The 23,343-nt window shown below is 44.4% G+C and overlaps 1 protein-coding gene across 1 annotated transcript in view; it reads left to right on the top strand.

Moving 5' to 3' along the window:
• The first annotated feature begins 3,412 nt into the window (after positions 1-3,412).
• The window catches only part of NHSL2 (NHS like 2), a 311,337-nt gene continuing 291,406 nt past the window's right edge, over positions 3,413-23,343 (top strand). Inside the window, exons 1-2 of the mRNA XM_061408780.1 lie at positions 3,413-3,467; positions 3,702-4,316. Of these exons, the coding sequence (XP_061264764.1) occupies positions 3,413-3,467; positions 3,702-4,316 (670 nt within the window). The remainder of the gene's footprint in view (positions 3,468-3,701; positions 4,317-23,343) is intronic.

Raw genomic sequence — 23,343 nt, 5'->3', positions numbered from 1 at the left:
CCAAGCCTTAATACCAAAATGGGTAATAGACATTTTAAACAAGAGTCAGTCTAGTATTTGCCAGTTCTTGTTAATTTCCCTTGATACAGACACTAGAACCAGGGAACAACAGAATTTCAGACTTGGAACTGAGGAGCAGCCTTCCCCCGCCCCCTGCTGGCTATATATATATATATATATATATATATATATATATATATATATTTTTTTTTTTTTTTCCCTTGTAAGGGAAGCATCTTTATGGAGTCTCCTGGCAAGAGGGTGTGAGGTGGAATACATATTCTTACAATGTAGATACAACAATTGATTGACTACAGAGGAATGTAAAGGAAAAAACTGGCATCTTTGCTTAGCCAATAAGATGCTACTATTTAGGTGTATTTGAGAGGTAGCAACAGGGGGCACAACCTTCTTGTTCTTCATGGTGAAATCAGATGGAGGGCTGCACTAGCAAGCTGGGTAGGTTGTATGAAGTTTGTTCATATTCATTTTGAGGCTATGAAAACTGTCAGTTTGGAGGAAGAGAAATGACATATCCTATGCTATTTATTCTTTCAGATTCAGTTTTTTATTGAAATTCTAGGTTCTTAGCAGCAGGTAGTTAGCCACGACAGGAAGTAGGAAGGAAAGTACAGGCCTTGCTGGTCATGAGTGGTCAGCTTTCCCATTTCCCTCCTACTTGCCTGGTCACTTCTTAGTCTCTGCTTTTAGGCCAGACCTAGACCTAACTCCCTCCAGTACTCTTGCCTGGAAACTCCCATGGACGGAGGAGCCTGGTAGGCTGCAGTCCATGGGGTCGCTAAGAGTCGGACACGACTGAGTGACTCCCCTTTCACTTTTCACTTTCATGCATTGGAGAAGGAAATGGCAACCCACTCCAGTGTTCTTGCCTGGAGAATCCCAGGGACGGGGGAGCCTGGTGGGCTGCCGTCTACGGGGTTGCACAGAGTCAGACACGACTGAATCGACTTAGCAGCAGCAGCAGCAGCAGCAGACCTAACTCCACAGGTGTGCCTTGCTTGGGTTCAGATTGCAACTCGGAGCACAGTAACAGATGAAATACTATAGGCCTGGAGTCTGGGAGCTGGTGGGTGAGTAGAAAGCACCCAGCATTCTCAGCTTGGTTGGTAGGGGCCTCTTAGAGATGAAGTGCCAAACTTTTAAACAACTCAAAGCAAGTGTTTCATTCAAGGAGTACTTTCTGGCTACCTGGCCCTGGAGACATGGGCACAGATGAGGCATAGCATCCTTGCCCCTTCCCTGAGTCACAGTGTTCTGCTCCAGAATCCACAATGTTTCTGTTGCCTCTTGGGCCAAGTTAAATACTTTAGTAAGGCTCTTCATATCAGGCTCTGCCTCTAGACCAGCTTCATTTACTCATTCATCAACATTATTTTCTGAGTACCTCCTGGGTGCCAATTGTTAGGCTTGGTACTGGGAACATAGCAGTGAGTAAGACAGACATGGTTCCTCTCCTCATGCAACCAACAGTACAGAGGGAGAGACAATGTCATTACAGAAACAGTATCATTACTACTAAACAAGAATGATTGTGAGGATACTGTGCAGGGGTGGAGGGGTGATGTGGGAGCGTGGGGCAGAATCCTTCACCTTAGCTTCTTGCCTGTCCCAGACAGCTTGGCTGGAGTGTGGTACTTCTAGAACCCCAACCCTCCCTCCAAAGACTGGATTCAGACCCCTGTGCTCCTTCCTCAGAGGCTTTCTACATGCAGGCCTGCTTCTCACTTGAGGTCTCACCTTTCCTGTTGGGAAGAGACTGGAGATATGAAGGAACGTGGAAATGTACGTATATTCCCTTGACTTCTTCCATGGGATGTGCAGTGTGCCTCTGGCCCTGGGAAGGGAGGAAGGGCTCTGTTCTGAGGTGGCCCCATTGCAAGTTCTTGATGTTTCCTTGATGAAAACCAGGGCCAGCGCTCTGAAGAGGCTGGAGTGAGCAGATTCGGCTGGGGGGAAGGGCGTGGGGTTAACGCTGATTTGCTTGCAGTTGAGCTTGTTATTAGAGAGCTCTGAAAGATTCGGCGGCTTTAGGAACCAGAGCAGTGAGCGCAGCTCAGACACCAGGCCTGGCCCAGGCCTGCCGCCCTCTGGCAGCGAAGCTCTGCCCACACAGTCTCATTCAATCTGCTGGTACCTCATTTCTTTTTCTCCAGAATGGAGATCAGTTTAAACAGCCCATAGGTTAAGGAAAATTATCCCTGGAGAGCCCAGCCAAGTCCCTACTTCCTGCCAGTCACTGTGTTGGCTCAGGTTTAAGTTTGCTGAACAGAGAATTTCAGGTCCTCATTCTACAACTTGATTTTATGGTTCAGAAAAAGGACTATCTTTTGCCCATTTGTTTGTTCTTCTTTGAATCAGAACCCAACTTTTCTAGTATCCATGTTCCAATTTACTGAACCAGGGATACCTATTTACTGAAAAGGGTAATCAGATATTCTTTATTTATTATTTTGGCCACCTGGCATGCGGGGATCTTAGTTTCCTGAGCAGGGATCAAATCTGTGCCCCCTGCGGTGGGAGCTTGGTGTCTTAACCCCTGAACCACCAGGAAAGCCCCAGACTACTTTTAACTAGTAGTAGAATCTTGAACCGCTTAAGGGGCAATTCTCTGAAAGAAATGAATAAAAACAGGTCACATTCAGTGCAGACACACGTATTCTGTTCAAGGTGTTTTACTAAAGGATTATAAGAATGGGAACATTTTTTAGGAGGAAAGATGAGGAGAGAATTACCAGAAGGAAGAAGTGGAACCACACCAAAGTCAAAGAAGTGAGAGGAGAATCAGATGGGAGACTGGATGTGTTGAAAATAAATGTTCTGAGTGGAAACTGCCCAAGTGCACAAGGACATATGAACACTTGGGGATTCTGATTTTCTGAGGATGCCACTATCCCCCACTCTTCTACCTTCTAGAATGGAGAGAAATCAGGACGTGACCACAGGGTTGCCAGTACTGAAAACACATCCTGGCTCCTATACCACCTCCTCAGTGGGCATCCTAGGAGTGCACTGAGGCCCGAGATAGAGGTCGTCTCAGCCCAGAGGCCTTGCCAGGAAGAAGGGGCCCTGGGCACCCCCCCTTTTTTTTTTTTTTTGCTTAAAATATGGATCTGTGTCCCTCTATCTGGACGGAATCTGCTGTTCCAGAGAATGGGTTTGTTTTCATTCATGCATTCTTTCATTCACTCACTCATTCATTCCAGAGCCTTAACAGGCTAACAGTAGTCCAGGACTCCCCAGAAACTCTGCCCTCCTGAACAGTCGAGTAAGATATTTGGTTCTTTCCCCACTCTTTTCCAAGCTCCTGGGCGGTAGAAGGCTGTGCTCACAGTCTAGTCGTCTAGTCTGTGTGTGGCACTGAGTACATGTTTGGGAAAGGGAATCTAGAGGAATGAGGTCAGACTATTCTGCGGGTCTCCGCTGGTTACTAGCTGCTGTAGGCACGGGTGCGCTTGAATTTCTATTATTTACGAAGAAAAAGTTTAAAGCACACACACACACTGAAGCAGAAAAGAAATTTAACCATAAGTACTGGGACTGGAGCTACAACAGGAGGACGTGGGCACACAGCACCGAACGAACATCATATACACACCCCACTCTCACAGACATTCCTTCTTTCACCCTCCAGCTCGATCTTTTTTACTCCCACTTCCCTTTCCCTCCTCTCTGGGATCAAGCGTTAATCTGTGAATCTCTGACCGCAAAAAAAAAAAAAAAAAAGTGGGTGGGGGGATCCCGAAGTAGCAGAGTGAGGGAAGAGGAGGTGGAGAAAGGCGGGGAGGAGGAGGAGGAGCCCAGCGAACCAGAGTCAGAGAGACTGGTGGCTCCAGCGAGTGTGCAGCCCTGGGGGGAGTCGGCGCTCCAGGCTGGGAACCCGCCCGCTCGTCAGCCCGCGCCCAGGGGCCTGCTTCACCCGGAGCTGGGGCCGCCGCTCAGGGGCGCTCGGGTCAGGGTCGCCGTTCGGGGCGAGCCGGCCGCGCCGACAGACTGGTCCCCCGCGCCCACGCCCGGGATGCCGTTCTACAGGCGCACGGTGGTGCCCCAGCGCCTGTGCCCGCGAAACCCGCCACAGCCGCTGACCGAGCTCCGCGACGTGAGCCACCTGGCCGCGCTCAGCGTGCTCCGGCAGCTCGCCGACCTCTGCGGCCACTCGTTGGCTCTGCTCGAGGACCTCGAGGGGCACCTGCTGGCCCTGGGGCGCCGCACCGACAGTCTGTTCCGGCGCACCGTGCGCCTCCGCCGCCGCCTTCCCTACCGCCTGCTCGGCCGGGAGGACCACGAGGAAGAGTTAGGTAAGCCGCGCCAGGGCTGGCGGCCCCGCTTGCACCCCGCCTCTGGGGGCGCCAGCACGCGCCCGCTCTGCGTCCACCCCTCCCCCACCCTCCCCACCCGTCCTCGGCCCTTCCCTCCCTTCCCCTCCGGGAGCGAGGAGATCCCATTTCCCTGACTCCACGCTCGCCGCACTCTGGCTGGAACTTCCTGCCCCTGGACCCGGTCACGCCGTCCCGAGTGGCCATGTGTCCTAGGGGTTCCCCGCCTTGGGACTGGCGGCCACCTTCTGGGGATTTGGGGAAGGAAGGCGGGGGACCTGCGAGGGTCCCCGGCAGCCGCTGAGTCCCGACCGCTTCGGCGCCGCCCCCAGGCCCGAGGCGTACTCGTCTTCGCGGCGTCGGGAACTAAATGGCCGCGCCGCTGGCGTCTTTGCTCCAGTCTAGGAACTTGGCCACTTCAGAAAGCGCGCCGGAGCCGCCTGCCACCTACGCGGCGGTAGGAGCCCTGCCAGCGGTGCCTACCGACTTTAAACCTGTACAACTTTGCGCTGGAGCGTGATCGCCGCTCTCGCTCCGAGAAAAGTCTGAGAGCCCGCCCGCTTCTCTCCGCGAAATAGGGCTGGTGCTCCAGGAGAGGCTGGAGAGGGTGGCGAGGAGGGGAGACTCCCCCTCGCAGCCGGCTTCTCTGACCCCTTACCCCTGGGGTCCGGTTGCACAGACTTGCTTGGGAGAACCGTTTAAAGCAACTGTCATCAGTTTTGTGATCCCTTTAGAAATCAGCCATGCCTGAGAAACTCGGTGGTGCCCTCACTGAGCACACAGGGCCCGTCAGAGGGCAGGAGGGCAACGCGAGCCCTTGTGCTTTACTATTTTGAACCCCGACACTTTAAATGGGGAATCCTCTGTCCATGGAAATGCCGTGATCCTTTAGAGTGTGGGACTTTTGGTGAAAGCAAGGGGATTGAATGTGCTGGAAATGTTGACCTCAGCTGGGGCATGCCAGGTACCAGGGCCAATTGACAGCACCAGAAAGTTAGGAAAGAGAAGGAGCAGGGTGGAAAGAAGTTTCAGATGGGACAGAATGGCTACTGACTGACTTGTGATTGCAGCTGCTTTGGGAAAGAAGTGTCTGAGTCAGCCCCTCTCCATTGCAGACCTCACCTCGATCCCATCCCTTCCATACAACAGGAGTTACAGGCCCTGGCACCCCTCTTTCAAAAACTCTCTGGCCTCTGAGGTAGATGGTGGAGGTCACTGGGTCCTGTGGGGCAAGGAAGGTGGAAGACAATTGACTGCTAGATGGAATGTGGACACAGGGCCAGAAACCTCTGCCGGGCAGGGGAGCAGGAAAGCTGGGGCCTTAGGTCTGGTTAATTCTCACTTAAGAGAGAGGGTAAGACGGTCACTGTTGATTTTTTCCTGGGATCCCACTGACTACCAAGATTAGCCTAGGAGAAATTTGAGAAGTCAGTTTGGGGAGTCATTTTCAAAATGCCCACCTGGTCTGCAGAGAGCCACCTAATGAGCACATCAGGGTGAGTTAAGGACAGTGAGGAAGCTCTGTTTTTCCAACTTGCACCTTTCTGAGAGCCCCTTCCCTGTGAGGGAAGGAATGGCTTCACCAAGTTGCCTTTGGGCCAGTGACCTGGTGGGTTAGAAAGAGATGGCTTTATGCAATGACAATATTTTAAAGGAAGGGAGCAATTTCTTCGGAAAAATTGCATTGGGTTGGCTTCCTTGAAATTTGTTAAGAGCTGAGAGAGTGGCTATCTCTCATCTTTGGGGCAGCTTCTTGCCTTTGAGAGTGTACCTGTCTCCAGGCTCAGAGACATTGAAGGGGCCTGCTGTATAAATGGAACACAGCTACCTTAATTTGGCAAGAAGGTCTTGTTTTCCATTTTCTGGTCTAATGCCCTACTCTAGACTCCCCTTGAGGTTCCCACTGCACACTTTTCAGGAGCTTTGATTGCTCGGCACTTAAATTAGGCCTTCTCAGCAATGATCTGAGCACAAGTGCCAAATGCAGAGGGAGTTGGGAAGCATAATCAGTGCACCATCTGGCCACCCCCCATGTTGCTCGGACATAAGCTTCAATAAAGTATTCAGCAGATGTAGATTATATATTTTGACCCCAACTAAAAATGCTTTTACCCCATTGTTGTCAGGACTTGCCCTTTTCTTCTTTCCTGTTTCTTTTCCTCCTAGAACTCCTACTCCGTTACTGACCATTTTGCTGGTGGTGGGCACTCCCAGTCAACATTTTACCCTATATGTCCTCCGTCAGACTGGATTTCCCCCAAATTCTTGCTCTAGCTATTTTTTGGCCTTGAGGTCAGGAAAGAATGGGGAAGGAAAGTTTGGAAGCAACATGGCCAGAGTGAATGACACCTGACAGGCCAGCAGCTTGTAGCCTCCCTGCAGGGACAGTTTGGCTGCCACCTCCAGACTGAGTAATGACAAGTCAGACTGGCCCATAGCCTTCAGGCTTGTGGAGATCAGACTTCAGGCTGAGCTGGGCAGGGAGGCCAGATGGGGGAGAACAGGGAGAGGAGAGGGAGAAAGATAGAGGAGGAGAAAGTTGATGCTAAAGGAGTCCAAGGTGTTCCTTCCTCTCCACAATCAAGGATCATGCCCCCACCATCTTCAAGGTTACAAGGGTGGGACTGGACTGGACTGGTTGCCTGGCAACACCCTCTCCTCCACTGAAGGCTTTTCTTTGGTAACTTGAACCCCTTTGGGACTGCCCCAGAAGCTCTTGTAACTGGGGGATGGGGTTTGGAAGGAGAGGATGTGCTACAGGACTGCACCAGGTTCCTCTGGTTGTAGATCTGTCGCTGTTGCTGCACCCTTGGCATCACCCTGCCTATAACTTGCATTTTTCCTCACATCTGGCTTTGAATGTGACCCTCTTTATTGCATTCATGTCCTGGACTTTGTGCTCTTCATCTCAAGAATGGCATGGTCAAAGCCAGTGGGAAGCCACTGGGTCAGAGCCAGGCATATAGCTCCAAGTCTTCCGCCATGTGCTGAGTCAATCCACGCTTTCCAGTTTCTCCCTCAGAGATCTATTTAATGTATGTAGGTGCTTAGATGCTAATTACAAAAGCAATCAGGCCATTGGCCTGGAGGTATAATATCTCCTGTGCAAGCAAGGAAGTCACTGAAGCACAGGACAACACTAGGTGTGTTTAATAACACTGGGGAGGTATCTTGTTACACTAGCCCATGAACTTGTGGGAAAGATGCTCTGTTCCTTCTTGCAATGATTTTGGCTTGAATACAGCAAGTTGGGTTGATGGTGGAAACTCCCACTTCACCTTTATGTAAAATTCCTGCCTCATGATTTTCCAACTTTGTGGCAACTCTGGCTGCAAATCAGAAAGTTTATGGTTTATTTATGTTTAAACCATAATTCCAGCATGAGCAGAGACTGTTGTAAATCTATATGGAGATGAAAAATGAAAACTGAACCTCTAGACTGCAGCCAGTTTACCATTAGATGAGGTGTGGTAGACCCTGAATCTGACCATCATGCCTACTGAGGAGGGGATATGGCCTGCTTGAGAGTTGGATGGAGCAGAGAGAACTTGGGGGACTGGGAAAAGGCACTCTACCAGGGCTCACTTTTGTCTCTCTCCTATCTGTCAGCCCCAGAAACTGTTGGGACAGTTGGTTTGACAGGGTGGGGAGGGGGAGCAAGCCTATTTTCTTTTAAGTAAATACCGTGAAATTCCTGCTTCATGGTATTTCCATGTGTTGAAAACATCTTCTCTGGAAATTTGGACACCAAAATGTCCACTAGAATTTCCTCCACTTTAGAAACAAGAAATTTAATCTTTTCCCTTTTTTTTAGACACATGAACACCTAAAGTGATAAAAACATCAGAATGATGGAAGAGTAGAATAATAGGAGAGGATTCAAGTTATGGCTCTTGGGCTCAATTTTTATCTTTATGGAGTTGATTAGATGACAGGAGAAGGGTGGTGAATTTGCATCATTTGTCCCTGTATTTCTCTGGCTTGGGTGGAGTGGAGTTTATACTATGTGGCACCAACAATTTGGTCATTAATCATTATGGGCACCATAATACTTGACTTCTGTATTTTCTTCTCAGGAAAGGGTAGGGACTTACCTAAAGGCACCCAGATGGATCAGGATCTTTTGTAGCTTTAAGTGCTGGAAAGATCATAGTGCCTCTTCATACCTAATTCCAAATGAAAACAATACTAAACCTGCAAATAAAATCTTATTTTAAAGGATTACTCAGAGCTCCACTTGTACATTGAAAATAAAATAGCTTCTTATTAGATTCTTTCATTCTCTCTCTCTTTTGTACTCCTGTTATTGGTGCCCTAAGCATGGACATAAGCTGCCTCGTAGGGAATGTGGCACTGCTTAGGTCACAGTAGAGGTCAGTGGCAGGAGGCCTTGATCTAGAAGCCAGGGCTTCTGCCATCCAAACCAGTACTCTGCCTTTGCAAGGATGCTAAGTTCAAAGTCAGCTGTTCATTGAGAGTCACTGCTGTGGCACTTTTTTCTAGCTGGAACTAGTTTAGGATGAGGAATAGCTCTTGCTACCTTTGGGAACTGAGGGACGATCTAGAGAACAGGCCTCCTGGGGTTTCTACAGTTGGGACTTGGGGGGTGAGATGGAGGCAGAGGGGAGAAAGGAAGATCAACCTTGCATCATGTAAAGAATAGATGTGAGGCAACAGGATCCCTTGCTGAAACAGTCTTCTTGAAGTGTTCAGTAGGAAATAGCCTTGGAAAAAGGATCTTTAGTTGGGAAGGGATGGCTGGGCCAGTGACCTGACACTGTCCTCTGAAGGTCACCTTTCCACTGAATCTTTCCTTCACAATCCTTCTATCATCTCTATATCTTCTATTTTCCCTAATAGCTTTTAATCCAACTGTGGACACTCCTCATTGCACACCCACATCCTATTTTCTATTATTACAGCAGAGTCTAGTTGGCATTTCCAAAGGTACGTTTATTAAAAGCCTAGGGGAATGAGAAAATAAAATTATTACCAAAAATGTGTTTAACATACATGTTTCTAAAGTATGAATTTATTCTTCTTCAAAGCTTGAGTAGCTTAACAGACTTACTAGCTTTGCTGCTCTATATACTCTTTCTGAGGGACTCAAATCACCTTTTCCTCAGATCATTACCTTCTAGCTTTGAAGAAAGGGCACCACTTTGGGTACTGTTTCCTTCACCCACCACTCACCCTTGTGCTGGGTTTTAGAGACCCACAGATAAATGAGACACAGTCTGTCCCTTCAAAGAGCTCTCAATTTCAGGGATAGATGTCATCTTGTTTGCCAGCATATCAGCACAGGATGCCTGGGTACCCAGTGTTCTCCTCTAGGTTGAGGAGAGCTGATGACCAGAATCCGGACCCCAGTTAACACCCCATAGGATTTTCCATTCAATCTGGTTTGGGATCCAAGGATGGCATTTGGGGTTTTAGAATTCCCTATGGTAAGGGCATGGCAACCCACTCCAGTATTCTTGCCTGGAGAATCCCTATGGACCGAGGAGCCTGGCGGGCTGCCATCCATGAGGTTGCAAAAGAGTTGGACGCAACTGAGCGACTAAGCACATGGTAAAAAAAAAAAAAATGATAAGAGTGCTACTGTGAATTCAGCAATGCTTTTACATGAATTCATAGATTTAAAATTGATGATCTTCTCTTCATACATAGGCAGAATAGTGCTTATTCAGTAGATGAATAATAGGTGGATGTGCAGACTCAGAGACGTCTTGTGATAACTCCTCTAGAGTTATCTGCATGGCCTTCTAGAGTCTTCTACCCTCCTTTGGGAAGCACTGACCTAACCTTCCTGGTTCAAGCTGTCAGCTCTTTCCTGCTGTGGAGAATTCCATGATTTCACCCAGATAAGCCCTCACTGAGGTTTTCAAGTTATAGTACACTGGATGGCAGTATCTTTTCTTCCACTTTATTTATTTACTTTCCTCTCAGTTTTATTAGAATATAATTGACATACAGCACTGCATAAGCTTAGGTGTACAAGATGATTATTTGACTTACATACATCATATAATGAGTAGTATAATGTTTAGTGAACATTCATCGTATCATGTAGATACAAAATTAAAGAAAAAAGTATTTCTTCCTTGTGATAAGAACTCTTAGGATTTACTCTCTTAACTTTCAGATATAGCACACAGCAGTGCTAGTTATATGTTACAACTCTAGTACTTACACCTGGAAGCTGGTACCTATAGACCACCTTCATCCAGTTCTCCCTCCTCTCACCCCATCTCCTCTGGTAACCACAAATCTGATCTCTTTTTTTCTGTGTTTATTTGTATGTTTTTTGAAGTATGATTGACTACAGCACTGTATTAGTTCCTGATGCACAATATAATGATTCCATTTTTCTATACCTTACAAATTGATCCCATGGTAAGTCTAGTTACTATCTGTCACCACACACAAAAAAGATATTACATTATTATTGACTCTATTTCCCACACTGTACATTTTATCCCTATGATTCCTTTATTTTGTAACTGGAAGTTGGTACCTCTTAATCTCCCTCATCTATTTCACTCATCCCCCCACCTGCTCCCTGCTGGCAACCACCCGTTTATTCTCTGTAGCTATGACTCTGTTTCTGTTTCATTATGTTTGTTCATTTGTTTTGTTTTTTTTTTAGATTCCACATATAAGTAAAATCATCTGATATTTGTCTTCTTCTGTATGACTTATTTCATTAAGCATAATATTCTCTTTGGAGAATTACCCAGAAGTGGAATTGCTGGATCATACGGTAGTTGTATTTTTAATGTTTTGAGGAACCTCCATTGGATGGCAGTATCTTAATAGACAAGACTATGTCAATAATGCCACAAATAGGAGATGTGCTGACTGTGTTTGCACAAGGAGGCTTGCAACAAGGTGCTTTGTATGTGAGGCACTGGGTCTGACTGTGTATAAGACCACTAGGCTCAGTCCTTTAACTTGGAAGGTTTGAGCAACCTCTGTCTATCCCTTCTCTATTCCTGCTGTCCCTCCCTCTCTTTCTAAACTGTAAGCTCCTCAATAGAAAGTAAGCATCTTTAGAGTGGAGATTATTCTCTGTTTTTACTGCCGTATCTCCAGTTCCTAAAATAGTGCTTGGCACTTAATAAATAGCTATTAAGTTTAATTCCTCCCTTGTTTCTAACCATCACACATGTATTGAGCACCTAACTCTGGGTCTGGCCCTGTGCTGGTCTCTGAGGATATAGAGCCAAGTTAGAGTGCAGCCCCATGGTCCAGCAGGGAGAGCCTGGAGTCATCATACTGCCCAATCATAGGCAAGCCCAGGGGTCGTCGGAAGGCGAAGGAAGCTCACCTAATTCAGCTCAGAGGCTTGGAAAAGATTTGAGAAGGCTGTGTGTGTGAGTTCTGAAGGATGATCTGGAGCTGGCCAATTGAAGAAGGAGGGGGAGGGAATTCCTGGCTCAGGAGGTAGCCTGTGTGAGGCCCTGGATATGTGAGAGGGCTAGTGTGGGGGAGGAACTAACTCAAGTGATTCAGGAGGAGCGGGTACAAGGCACCTCCTGACTCAGAGTGAGCCCTCAGGGTGGAGGTGGGGTGGGGAGGCGCTAACACCCTGTTTACTGACCAAGAAGCTGGATACTGGAGCGTCCTTAGGAAGATTCAAACACACTTGTAATAGGAACTGCAGATTTTCTTGATATACATTCAAGTTTTCATTATCCTTGGGCAGATGAGACCTGAGGGACCTTGGCCCTTCACTGCTTTGCAGAGCCAAGTCCTGGTTCCCCCTAAGACATCCAAGCCAGGAGGCACCCCATGCCACAGTGAGATAGAAAGAGGGAGAGAAAGCAAGAATCTACCTGCTTGTTATATCCCCAGCTGTGTGGATCCAGTTGCATTCCAGACCAAAATATATTATTCATGCCCCTGCTTTTTTGCTAGTGGGGACATTTGATGTTTCACTATATGTTTTATTTTATTTTCTTTCTAAATTCTTTCTAGATTCTTAAGAATGGTCTGTAATTCATCTAGGGGAAAATCAGAAAAATATTTTTTTCCTTTGGAAAATGGATTCAAAGAGGAGATGAGTTTTTAAAATGATTCAGCTGTTTTTATTTTAAGTGCTTTTTTTTTTAAAAATTTGCTTCTGAGAACAGTGTAATTAACTGCTTGGCAATTTATAGTTTGATTCCCTGTATCTGCGAAATAGTCAAACTCATGTTGTTTTCCCCAACCAGCAGGCCCTAAGGGGAGTGAGGTCTCCTCTGCCAGCAGATCTTGGGCGGTCTCTGCTCTTACAGGAGGCTGTGCATCACAGTTTTCAGCAATTCCAGTAGTGTCATTATGTGCTCTTATCGCCCCAGATCCAGTAATTCCATTTCTAAGAACTTATGCTTAAAGAAATGATCAGATATTGTGGGGAAAATGTTTGTGGATCTTCACTGCATCTTTTGGTTATTTAGATTAACCCCCAAATGGAAACAACTTAATGATATGGGTGTGATTCTATAAATGGTGACAGGTCAATGAGGTAGAAAACTAGACAACTAAGAAAAATAGCGCTCAAAACAAACATATGAGGATATGTGGAAATGTGCAAAATAATGCTAAGTGAAAAACCAGGGTATTAAATTGCATATATGATATTATCCCTTCTCCAGGGATGATAATATCCAAAATAAAGCACATATATAAAAAAGAAACTGGAGGGGTATTGCCAGAATGTTAACAGTGGTTGTTATCTCGGGATGATAACAATGATAGTAAATGATAGCAAAGATAGCAATGGTTGAGATTATGGGAGCGGGTGGATGTTTTTTTCTCGTACCTTTCTGTATTTTTTGAAGTTTCCTAAGTGAACATGGATTACTTTTAATGACAATGAATGACATGTTAAGGAAAAAGATCTTGGGATTTGAAAGTAGCACCTGTAGTTTTAAGACTGACTTGCCCAGCACTTACATTATTAAGCTGATTTGAGTGTCTCAGAACCACAGTCCCTCATCTGTAAAAGGAGGTTAATGCTCCCCAGTTTAGGAGGCTGTCATGAAGATCCAGAATAATGTATGGAAAATGTTGGGCCCGTATGCCACAATCCCGCACATAATCACTAAATACTAAGAAGATGAAATTCCACAAAACCTTTTGAAATCCCTGGATGAGGATACTGTCAAGATGAAGTTATAATAAGAATGTTTTCTAGACAGCTCCGATTTGCAGCCATTCCTCCCTTTTGCAGAATATGTAAAGAATGCCTGCCTGTGTGCTCATGGAGGAGCAGCATCTAGCTTTTGAAGCTGTCAGCTCATCTCTCCCAACCCAAGGATTTTCCTTTCCTTTGACTCCTCCCTTCATTCTCCCCCACTGACATCTGTTCACTGCCTCTCCAACCAAGGAGGAAAACAGTCTTTGGAACTGAAGCCGAGGCACCAGTGAGAGTCTTGGCAGATCTGAGATGTTTATTATCACGGAATATGTGGTGCTGGCTGACCACAAGGACCTGCCGGGCTGGGATGCCAAGGAGAAGCTTTAATGAAGCGGCAGAGGACGGACGCAGGTCGCACACCTAGACAGCATCCCCTGCCTTGGGGCAGAGCCCTTGTCTAGATGTCCAACTTGCTCCCTGGTCACCTCTTCCCTCAGGACAGCTTCATGGCTTCTGGCGTGGCTCACCAGTTTTACAGAACCAGCTTGATTTATGGGTGAAGAGCCACCGTCTTCTCACAAAAACTTCTGGGGCCTCAGGATATTTCAGTGACGTATTTGGCAACTTGCCTGAGGATCTGTTTCTCACCATCATGGAATTAGAGCAGTAAGCCCTGATCTCAAAGCCATACAGCCTCAAGGTCATGGGCATATCTTGGGACTATCTGCAGCATGCCCAGACCACCAGGCAATTCAGTCATCTCCCTGAGTAGAATCCTTCACACTACTTGTCTGGTTGCATTTTTCATTTTTAAAACTACAGCCAAAAATATAGACCCTAGCTGAATTACTTGGAGAGCTTTAAAAAGTTACTAATGCCATGCATGGCCATACCTCATACCAATAAAACCAGAATTTCTGGGAGATGAGGCCCAGGAACCAGGATTTTTAAAAGATCCCCAGGTGATTCTAATGTGCAGACGTGGTGAGAACCACTGTTGTGGTAAAGATGGTTAAAACTGGAAGGGACCGTCCAGAGTTTGAAAACTTATAATGTATTTGTGGATAATGAGAATGAACCATAATTCAGGCTTATATTAAAGTAAGTGACAAAAATGACCTCATGGATGAACTCACTGTAAGCAGTAATAATACCAAGTTAGATAGTACACTTCAAAAAAATTTTTAATAATGCATTTTATTTAACCCAGTATATCCAAAACAGTATCATTTTGCCATGCAATCATTATTAAAATGATTAATGAGGTATCTTACACTATTCTTTTGTACTAGGTCTTCAAAACTTAATGTGAATTTTGTACTTACACAACGTCTCAGTTCAGTCTAGCTACCTTTCAAATGCTCCATAGTGCTATGTGGAGCATGGCTTCCATATTGGACAGCACCTCTCTAGGGCATGGATTTGTAGACCAACTGGTCTTCTGTATGAATAAAGTATTTAACTCCTAAAAATTGGCTAATACACTTTTTTTAACTTTATAAGACAACAGAGGAAATTAGAAAAATGAAGCCAGTTAGTTTTATTAATAAAAAGAATAAGTATATGTTAAGGCAAAGTTAAGCATCTTTAATTTTACATTTTTTGGTTATAACATGTCATTAACAACTATTGACCTTCTAGATGAGAACAGTATATTTTAAAGATTTGTTTATTTATTTAATAAATTTATGGCTGCACTGGGTCTTTGTTGCTGGGTGAGTGCCTTCTCCAGTTGTGGCAAGCAAAGACCACTCTTTAATTGTGGTGTTCAGGCTTCTCATTGCAGTGGTTTCTCTTGTGGAGCATGGGCTCCAGGAGCCGGGGCCTCAGTAGTTGCAGAGCATGGGCTCAGTAATTGTGGTGCATGGGCTTAATTATCCTGAGGCATGTGGAATCTTCCAGGACCAGGGATTGAACTTGTGTCCCCTGCATTGGCAGGCAGACTCTCAAGCACTGGACTACCAGGGAAGCCCGAGAATAGTATTTTTGTTTTCTTACATCATAGCTATTTAATATCACTCTTGATGTTACTAGGTTGGATTCCTGCATCAAGTCAACCTCAACTGGCCTGTCTTTGCAAAAGAATATTAAAATTCCACTATGCAGAGGGTTGTTGGAGTACAGGGAAAAGGAAGAAACTTCTACTTTGTAATATTTAGTGTTCCAAATTAGGCTATGCCAGAAATCATAAGTAGAAATTGAAATGGTTACCTCTGAATCAATGTCTAGATTGGACTTCATGCTTTCTAGAAGTCTCTTATATGATGCACCATTTCATGCAGGTAGATTACTAGAGCATAATAGTGAGAACAACTGTATAGATTGTTGTGTTTAGTATTTTTAATTTTTTTTTTCATTTCACCTCACTGCAGGGCATGTGGGATCTTAGTTCCCTGACCTAGGATTGAACTTGGGTCCCCTGAACTGGCAGCACAGAATCTTAACCACTGTACCACCAGGGAAGTCCCATGTGTTTAGTATTTTTAAACCCATATCTACTCCAACAAATGCAATTTAGAAGAGAAAGTATTTCTCTTTTTATCCCTTCCATGATCCCAGTAGAAATAGAGTTTTAGAATGTGGATGTAGGCCAGCAGTTGCCCAGAGAAAGGAAGAGGACTGGTCCAAAGAGGTCTTCAGGGTCGGTGGTTGCACTGGCTTCAAGTAGAGAACCTCTCCTGTGGCTGTTCTGAGATCCTGAGACATCCATTTAGGTGACCGTATCACCAGCCCCTGAGAAATGCTGGGACAAGGGTGACAAGTGAGAGGAGAAAACTATGGGGGAGGGACACTCTTAGTGTCCTCTCTCTCTGCTGTGATCAGAGGGGAGAGATACTAAAGGCATCCCCTCTAATTTGTTTCCCCAACAGTAGCTGATGCTGATTATGACAAACAAGGCATTGAGAAGAGGCTGCAGCATATTCAGAGGAATCTGTTTAAGGAGACTGAGGAAAAGTTTTCAGGAAAAGTTCCACTCAAAATGATGCAAAATAAAGGAATGATTCAGTATGAAAAAGTGGAGGTGGGGAGGGGAAGAGTAAAACTCCTGGGAAACTTTGCTCTTGAGAGAGACTTGGGGCTTCTGGGTAGCAAAGTTTCACTGTATTCCAATTTATAACCTGTTTCACCTTTTGAAATAATGAGTTACATAAGGCTACTCCCCATTGTGAAACCACACGATGAAATCTTTCCCCCCATAATTCCAAATTATCAAAACTGGTAGATTTAGGAAACAAATGTTATTGACTCACACAGAGGCTTTACACTTTGTGCCTGTAGTTTCAAAACTATCTGTTGCACGCGAGGAGGAGATGGTGGGTGGAAGAGCCAGTGAAGATGAGTCCTTCCATTCCAGTTAGCATGTATTGAGCTGCTGTTAGATGCCAGTGGGAGCTGGGAGCATATATATGGCACATAGGTGTCCCCTCCAGGTAGAGGGGTGACAAAAAGGGTGCCACCTGTGGGTGGATCAATGAGGAAAACCCGCCCCTTTTGGTGGAACAAAAAGACAAAAGCACATTCTTTGAGCATAGCAATTAGAAAAGATCACTTGTTCTGGTCATAGCTATTTAAAAATAGAGCATCCTCTGGGTGGACCAACTTTGAAATTAATAATTAAAGTCCATGTGCAGTCCGACAGGGCATTGGGTTTGACTTGAATTTTGTCCCCAACTTGAGATCCCTTGGCTGGGTGCCCTTGTAGGAATACAACTTGAACAAGAGTACAGGTGGTTCTGTGGTGCCTGGGACCAGGCCAGACACCAGACATACAGATACATGTGAGAGCTAAATCCTGTTCTTGAGAAATTTATAGAACTCCCCCTCCTAACCCCCATCCTCTTTAACTCACTCCATCTGCTGCCAGCTCCACCCATGCTGCATCCTGCTTGGCAGAGCTTCTCTTTACGGTGACAAGACGTCTCCCCTCCAGATGCACGGGCTGCTGTCTGCTGTTAGTGGGGGCTGTGCTGCTCCTGCCTGAGGCTCCAGACGAAATGTCTACTTTCTATGATGAACAACTCAGGGTAATTGTTCGTTGTGAGGGCTTGTTGCTTCTGGGTTCTAGATGGGAAAATATAGACAGCATTTCTTCAATATCTGTTTTAAAACTTGGCTGTGTTCTGTTTAAATGTGTTTTGAAATGGTGAGTTTGGGTAGAGCTGAGCTATTTTTCACCTTTAATTTTCATATTCTTTAACAAAAGAAAGCAATTTATCGCTAATATGGTGATTTAGAGCTGGCTTCAAGGGCTAATTCCTACCTAGCTCATTGTACTAAGATTGTGCCAGGCCCTCTGCCAAATACTGGTGACAGTAAATTGATAAGACCTACCTTTTGCCCTTGAGTCTTGATATTTAGTTGGGAGGACAGTGGGGAGGGAGATAACCTCACTGCAGGCTACTGGGTATTAGGTGAAAACATAGAGCAGAGGCAAGGAAACCTTCCATAGCCCTTTTCTCTCTTGTCTTCCTGAAAACTTCTATTCATACATCCAGACAGTCCCTCCTTGTTACAACCTTCTCTGATTCCGCTGTTATTTCTGCTGTGCTTTGTTTGCTTTTGCAGCCTTGGTTCCTCCATGTGGCCCAGGTTGGGAGAAGATGGTTGAGGCAGAGACTGCCTACTATGTACTGAAAGCTCTTGAATTCATTTTTATTTCCTTTCCTTTACCACCTTTTGAAAGTAACATAACCCTCTTCTTTGAAACTTGGAAGAACAGCCTGGCCATTCCTGGCTCCAAGATGAACTGGAAGCTAGAAGTTAGCATCCTCTCCTGGGAAGAAAAAAAAATAAAAATAAAAAAAATTAAAGGTTGTAGGGCTTTGGAAATAAGATAAAACTACTGAGGCCTTCAAATCCTAATAAGTTCAGATGAGTTTGAAGGGTTTCCTCCACCCTAAGGGAAATCAGAATTATATTATGTGGTTGTGGGCTAGTGACATGCCTTTAGAGGTGGAAAGAGGCCCTGGTTATGAACTTGGCTAATTTTGCTCATTTTACCAAGGGATAATGCCCAATTTCAGTATTTTCTAATGCAAGTAATTTCAGTGTTGAGCCTGTTTACTTTTTGCCGGGAGGATCAAATAAAATCCTATATGGAAAAGGCTTCACAAGCAAAAAAAATCACCCCAAAATATTATGTATTGTCATCCCTGAGAACAAGGACACTGGCCAACTCATCCCTCTTTCCCCAGTATCTAGTCTGGAAGTAGGCACACTTGCAAATGTTTGCTGAATGACTAAGTGGCGTAGTAGGAGATAGGTGTTTGTATTTCTCTCTTTTTTTTTTTTTCTAGGACTCTACTTTTAATACCAGTAATAACTTTAATGATAATTTCCCTAATTATAAAAATATACTTATTTGATGCAGAAAAGTTGGAAATATAGAAAGCACAAAGAAAAAAATAATAAAACAAAAATCATCCTTGGTATCAACCAGATACAATAACTGACTACATTCTGATGTATATTCTTCTAATATTTTTCCTTATGAATGTTTCATTTTTGCTTTGTAAGAAAAAGTTATGGTAATACATCCACCCTTTTATAGCCCCTTTCAAATTAATGTATCATTTAAAAATGTTTATATAATATAAATCATATATCTGCTAAGGAGTTATTCAGAATACATAAAGAACTCCCCATAACTCATCAAGGAAACTAAAACCTGTTTCCTTTTCTTTAAACATTTCTGTATTATATAATAAATCTGCTATATTAATGCTTACCTTTAGCTGTTTCATAATTTCTGCCATTACCAATACTCTGAAGCCTGCAATCAGATGTACCGCTGCCAGATCGGCAAGTGGTACCTGGGATATGACCTTTTCCTTAAGGGCTTAGGTCTCCCACTAGACCACCCAAGAGTTGTGTTCCCCCAGTGCCTTGGTCGGAGAAGGCGATGGCACCCCACTCCAGTACTCCTGCCTGGAAAATCCCATGGATGGAGGAGCCTGGTGGGCTGCAGTCCATGGGGTCGCGAAGAGTTGGACACGACTGAGAGACTTCACTTTCACTTTCCACTTTCATGCATTGGAGAAGGAAATGGCAACCCACTCCAGTGTTCTTGCCTGGAGAATCCCAGGGGCTGGGGAGCCTGGTGGGCTGCCGTCTATGGGGTTGCACAGAGTCGGACACGACTGAAGCGACTTAGCAGCAGCAGCAGTGCCTTGGTATCCAGTAAGTGCTATATACGTCTTTGGTGACTGCCAAACAGGGAGAGCTAGTAGAACGTTTTTTGCACTTCTATTTGGCCAATCAAATTAGCTCTTGATACCAGAAAGTGACAGATATCACAGCTAGATTACCCCACTTTACTTTTACACTGAGGTGACCCCCTGTTTTTTTTTAATTGAAGAACTTTTGGACAAAAAAAGCCATGGCTTTTATTGCTATTGTTAAGGGCTTACTATGTGCCTGGCAATATGTGAATCATCAATTCATTTATCTTCACAGTGATTTCATAATATAGTTGCCACTGTTATCCCCATTTTCTGGTCGAATGAACAGGCTCAGAGAAGAAGAAATAATTTAAGAGTTGTAGAGCCCAAGTCAGGATAGGATCAAATGGGGGGCTTTCTAGGGAAACTCAGGAGATTCAGCAGGACTGTATTTGGTGGGACTAAAAGGAGAATTAAACTTTGAGGAGTGAGACAAGAAGAGAAAATAGGAAATTTATTTTTTTTTCTGTGAGATTAACTAGCATTTTTGGATTTCTCCCTAATTTATGAAGCACTTTTACATATGTTGTCTCATACAGTCCTCATGACAGCCTTGTGAGTTATTACTTTTATTTAAGAAATGAAAGGGGCTTCCCAGGTGGCACAGTGTTAAAAAATCTACCTGCCAATGCAGGAGACACAAGAGACACACGTTCGATCTCTGGTTTGGGAAGATCCCCTGGAGTAGGAAATGGCAACCTACTTCGGTATTCTTGCCTGGAAAAATCCCATCAACAGTGGAGCCTGGCAGGCTACAGTTCCTGGGATCACAAAAAGTAAAACATGACTGAGCACACATGCCAAGATATGAGAATAGATCCAGAGACATTACCACTGATTTTCCCATGAAGATCAATAAACCATTCATTAATTCAATAAAAAACATTAATTGAGCATCTGTTGTGTTCCAGGCACTGTTTTTATGCTAGAGATACAGCAGTGAACAGACAGACAAAATTCTTTGTCCTCATGGAGCTTACAAGGTAGATAAATTATGATTTATCTCTTTTCAGTTATCCTCTGTCAAGTAATGGATATTGGTTTGGGTTTTCAACCTTGGCTGTGCTTTAGAATCATCTAACACATTTTGAAAAAAACACTGATGCCTGAGCCCCACTCCAGACCAATTAAATCAGAATCTCTGGGAGTGAAGCCTAGGCATTGGATGTGTGTGTGTGTTAATTTATTTTTTAATTGAAGGATAATTGCGTTACAGAATTTTGTTGTTTTCTGTCAAACCTGAACATAAATCAGCCGCAGGTATACTTATATCCCCTCCCTTTTGAACCTCCCTCCCATCTCCCTCCCCATCCCACCCCTCTAGGTTGATGCAGAGCCCCTGTTTGGGTTTCCTGAGCCATACAGCAAATCCCTGTTGGCTATCTATTTTATATATGGTAATATAAGTTTACATGTTACTCTCTCCATACATCTCACCCTCTCCTGCCCTCTCTCCATGTCCATAAGTCTATTCTCTATGTTTGTTTCTCCATTGCTGGCCTGCAGATAAATTCTTCAGTACCATTTTTCTAGATACCGTATATATGTGTTAGTACACGATATTTATCTTTCTCTTTCTGACTTACTTCTCTTTGTATAATAGGCTCTAGGTTCATCCACTTCATTAGAACTGACTCAAATGTGTTCCTTTTTATAGCTGAGTAATATTCCATTGTGTGTATGTACCACAACTTCTTTATTCATTCATCTGTCAATGGACATCTAGGTTGCTTCCATGTTCTGTGTGTGTGTGTGTGTGTTTTAAATCTGCTCCAGAGGGGTTTTGTGTTAAGTCAAGCATGAGAAGCACTGGTTTAGAGCAGTCTTAACTTGCCTTCTTATTAGAATCACCTTGGAAACTTAAAAGTATGTAAACCGATGTCTGGACCTCACGTGTGTGTGTGTGTGTGTGTGTGTGTGTGTGTGTACGTGTACACGCGCGCTCAGTTGTGTCCAACTCTTTGCAACCCCATGGACTTTAGCCCGCCAGGCTCCTCTGTCCATGGAATTTTCTAGGCAAGCATACTGGAGTGGGTTGCCATTTTCTACTCCAAGGGATCTTCCCTACCCAGGGATCAAACTCACATCTCTTGCGTTGACAAGCAGATTTTTTACCACTGTGCCACCTGGGAAGCCCACTTCACCTCTGGGGTGAATTAAATTAGAATCTCGGTGGTTGTATCAAGAAATTTTTATTTTATTTTGTTATTGAAGTATAGTTGATTTACAATAGTTTGTTAGTTTCAGGTGTACAGCAAAGTTATTAAGATATATATATATATATATATATATGTGTGTGTGTATATATATATCTATATATATATGTATATAAAACTGGGCAACACAGATGGGCATAAAAGGCATGAAAGGGCAGGATCAGAGGGGAGGACTCAATGGGTTCAGACTGCAAAATTCAACCAGAAGGAAGAAGAAACAAAAATGTCTGCCTTGAAGGTCAAAAGCACCCAGGAGCAGTAGAAAGCATGCTAGAGGAAGGCAGGTACCACTTGGCCTAATCTCTTTGCACCTATAATTTGTCTGAACTGGCAGAAGAAAGATGATAATGTTAGCATAGGTAGCATAGTGGTTAAGTTCAAGGGCCCTGAGACCACCCTCCCTGGGTTTGAGCCCTCACTCTGCCATTTGCCTTCTTTATGATCCTAGGTAACTAGCCTGACATCTCTTTGCATATTTCCCAAGCTATAAATTGGGAATCATTTTTATAATACCTACTTCATAGGCATACCATGAATATTATAAGCTTGGCACATAGGAAATTATTTACACAAATATTATAAAGAATTATTTTGATAAGTGTCCAGCACTGTGCTAGTATTTGTTCCTTAATCTTTACATGAAGTAGTCACTTGGTACATCGCCTGGTGCCCAGGAACTTCAGAGAGTAGTAAGTGACAGCTTTGTCATAAAACCTGGTGTTGGATTCCATCCTTGACAGGCACAAGGAAGGACAGAGGGAGCTGTGTGACCAAAGGCAAGGAGGTAAGGCTGTGGATGGCATTTGGAGGGTTGGGGAAAGCACCTTTTCTCCTCTACTACATTGTAGGGAATCCTTGGGAAGCCCCTCAAACTTAGTGCCAAGGTCAGAGGGCACTTAGTGCTAATGAGCTTCTTTCTGGAAATGTCATGGAAGCAGACAGTGCAGAGAAATGTAAACTCAGGCTGTCATAGCTGGTCAGGCCATAAGAAGACTATCCAGTCCAAACTTTCATAGCCAGATGGGGAACTGAGGCCCAGAAAGGTGAAAGGATCAGCCGCAGCAAGCTAGGAGCAAACTGTGCTTGGCTTTGTCAGGCTGATGTTTCTGCCATGTGGTGATGCATGACCGTGCCTGGGCTGTTTACTGGAGACATCACTCAGTAGTATCCAAGTCTACTCCTCTAGTACCCAGAAGTCACCTTCAGAACTTGCTTCCACTGGGAATTTGGGTTTAACAGATACACACTACTGTATATAAAACAGGTAAACAACAGGGACCTATTGTATAGCACAGGGAACTATATTCTATATCTTGTAATAATCTATAATGGAAAAGAATCTGAAAATTATATATATATATATACACACGTATATATATACACATATATAAACGAATCACTTTGTTGTACACCAGAAGCATTGTAAATAACTATACTTCAATAAAAAA

Source organism: Bos javanicus, chromosome X (assembly GCF_032452875.1).
Source record: "Bos javanicus breed banteng chromosome X, ARS-OSU_banteng_1.0, whole genome shotgun sequence".
In the NCBI taxonomy this organism is placed as follows: domain Eukaryota; kingdom Metazoa; phylum Chordata; class Mammalia; order Artiodactyla; family Bovidae; genus Bos; species Bos javanicus.
The sequence above is the reverse complement of the archived record's forward strand: the minus strand, read 5'-3'. Positions and strand labels throughout refer to the sequence as shown.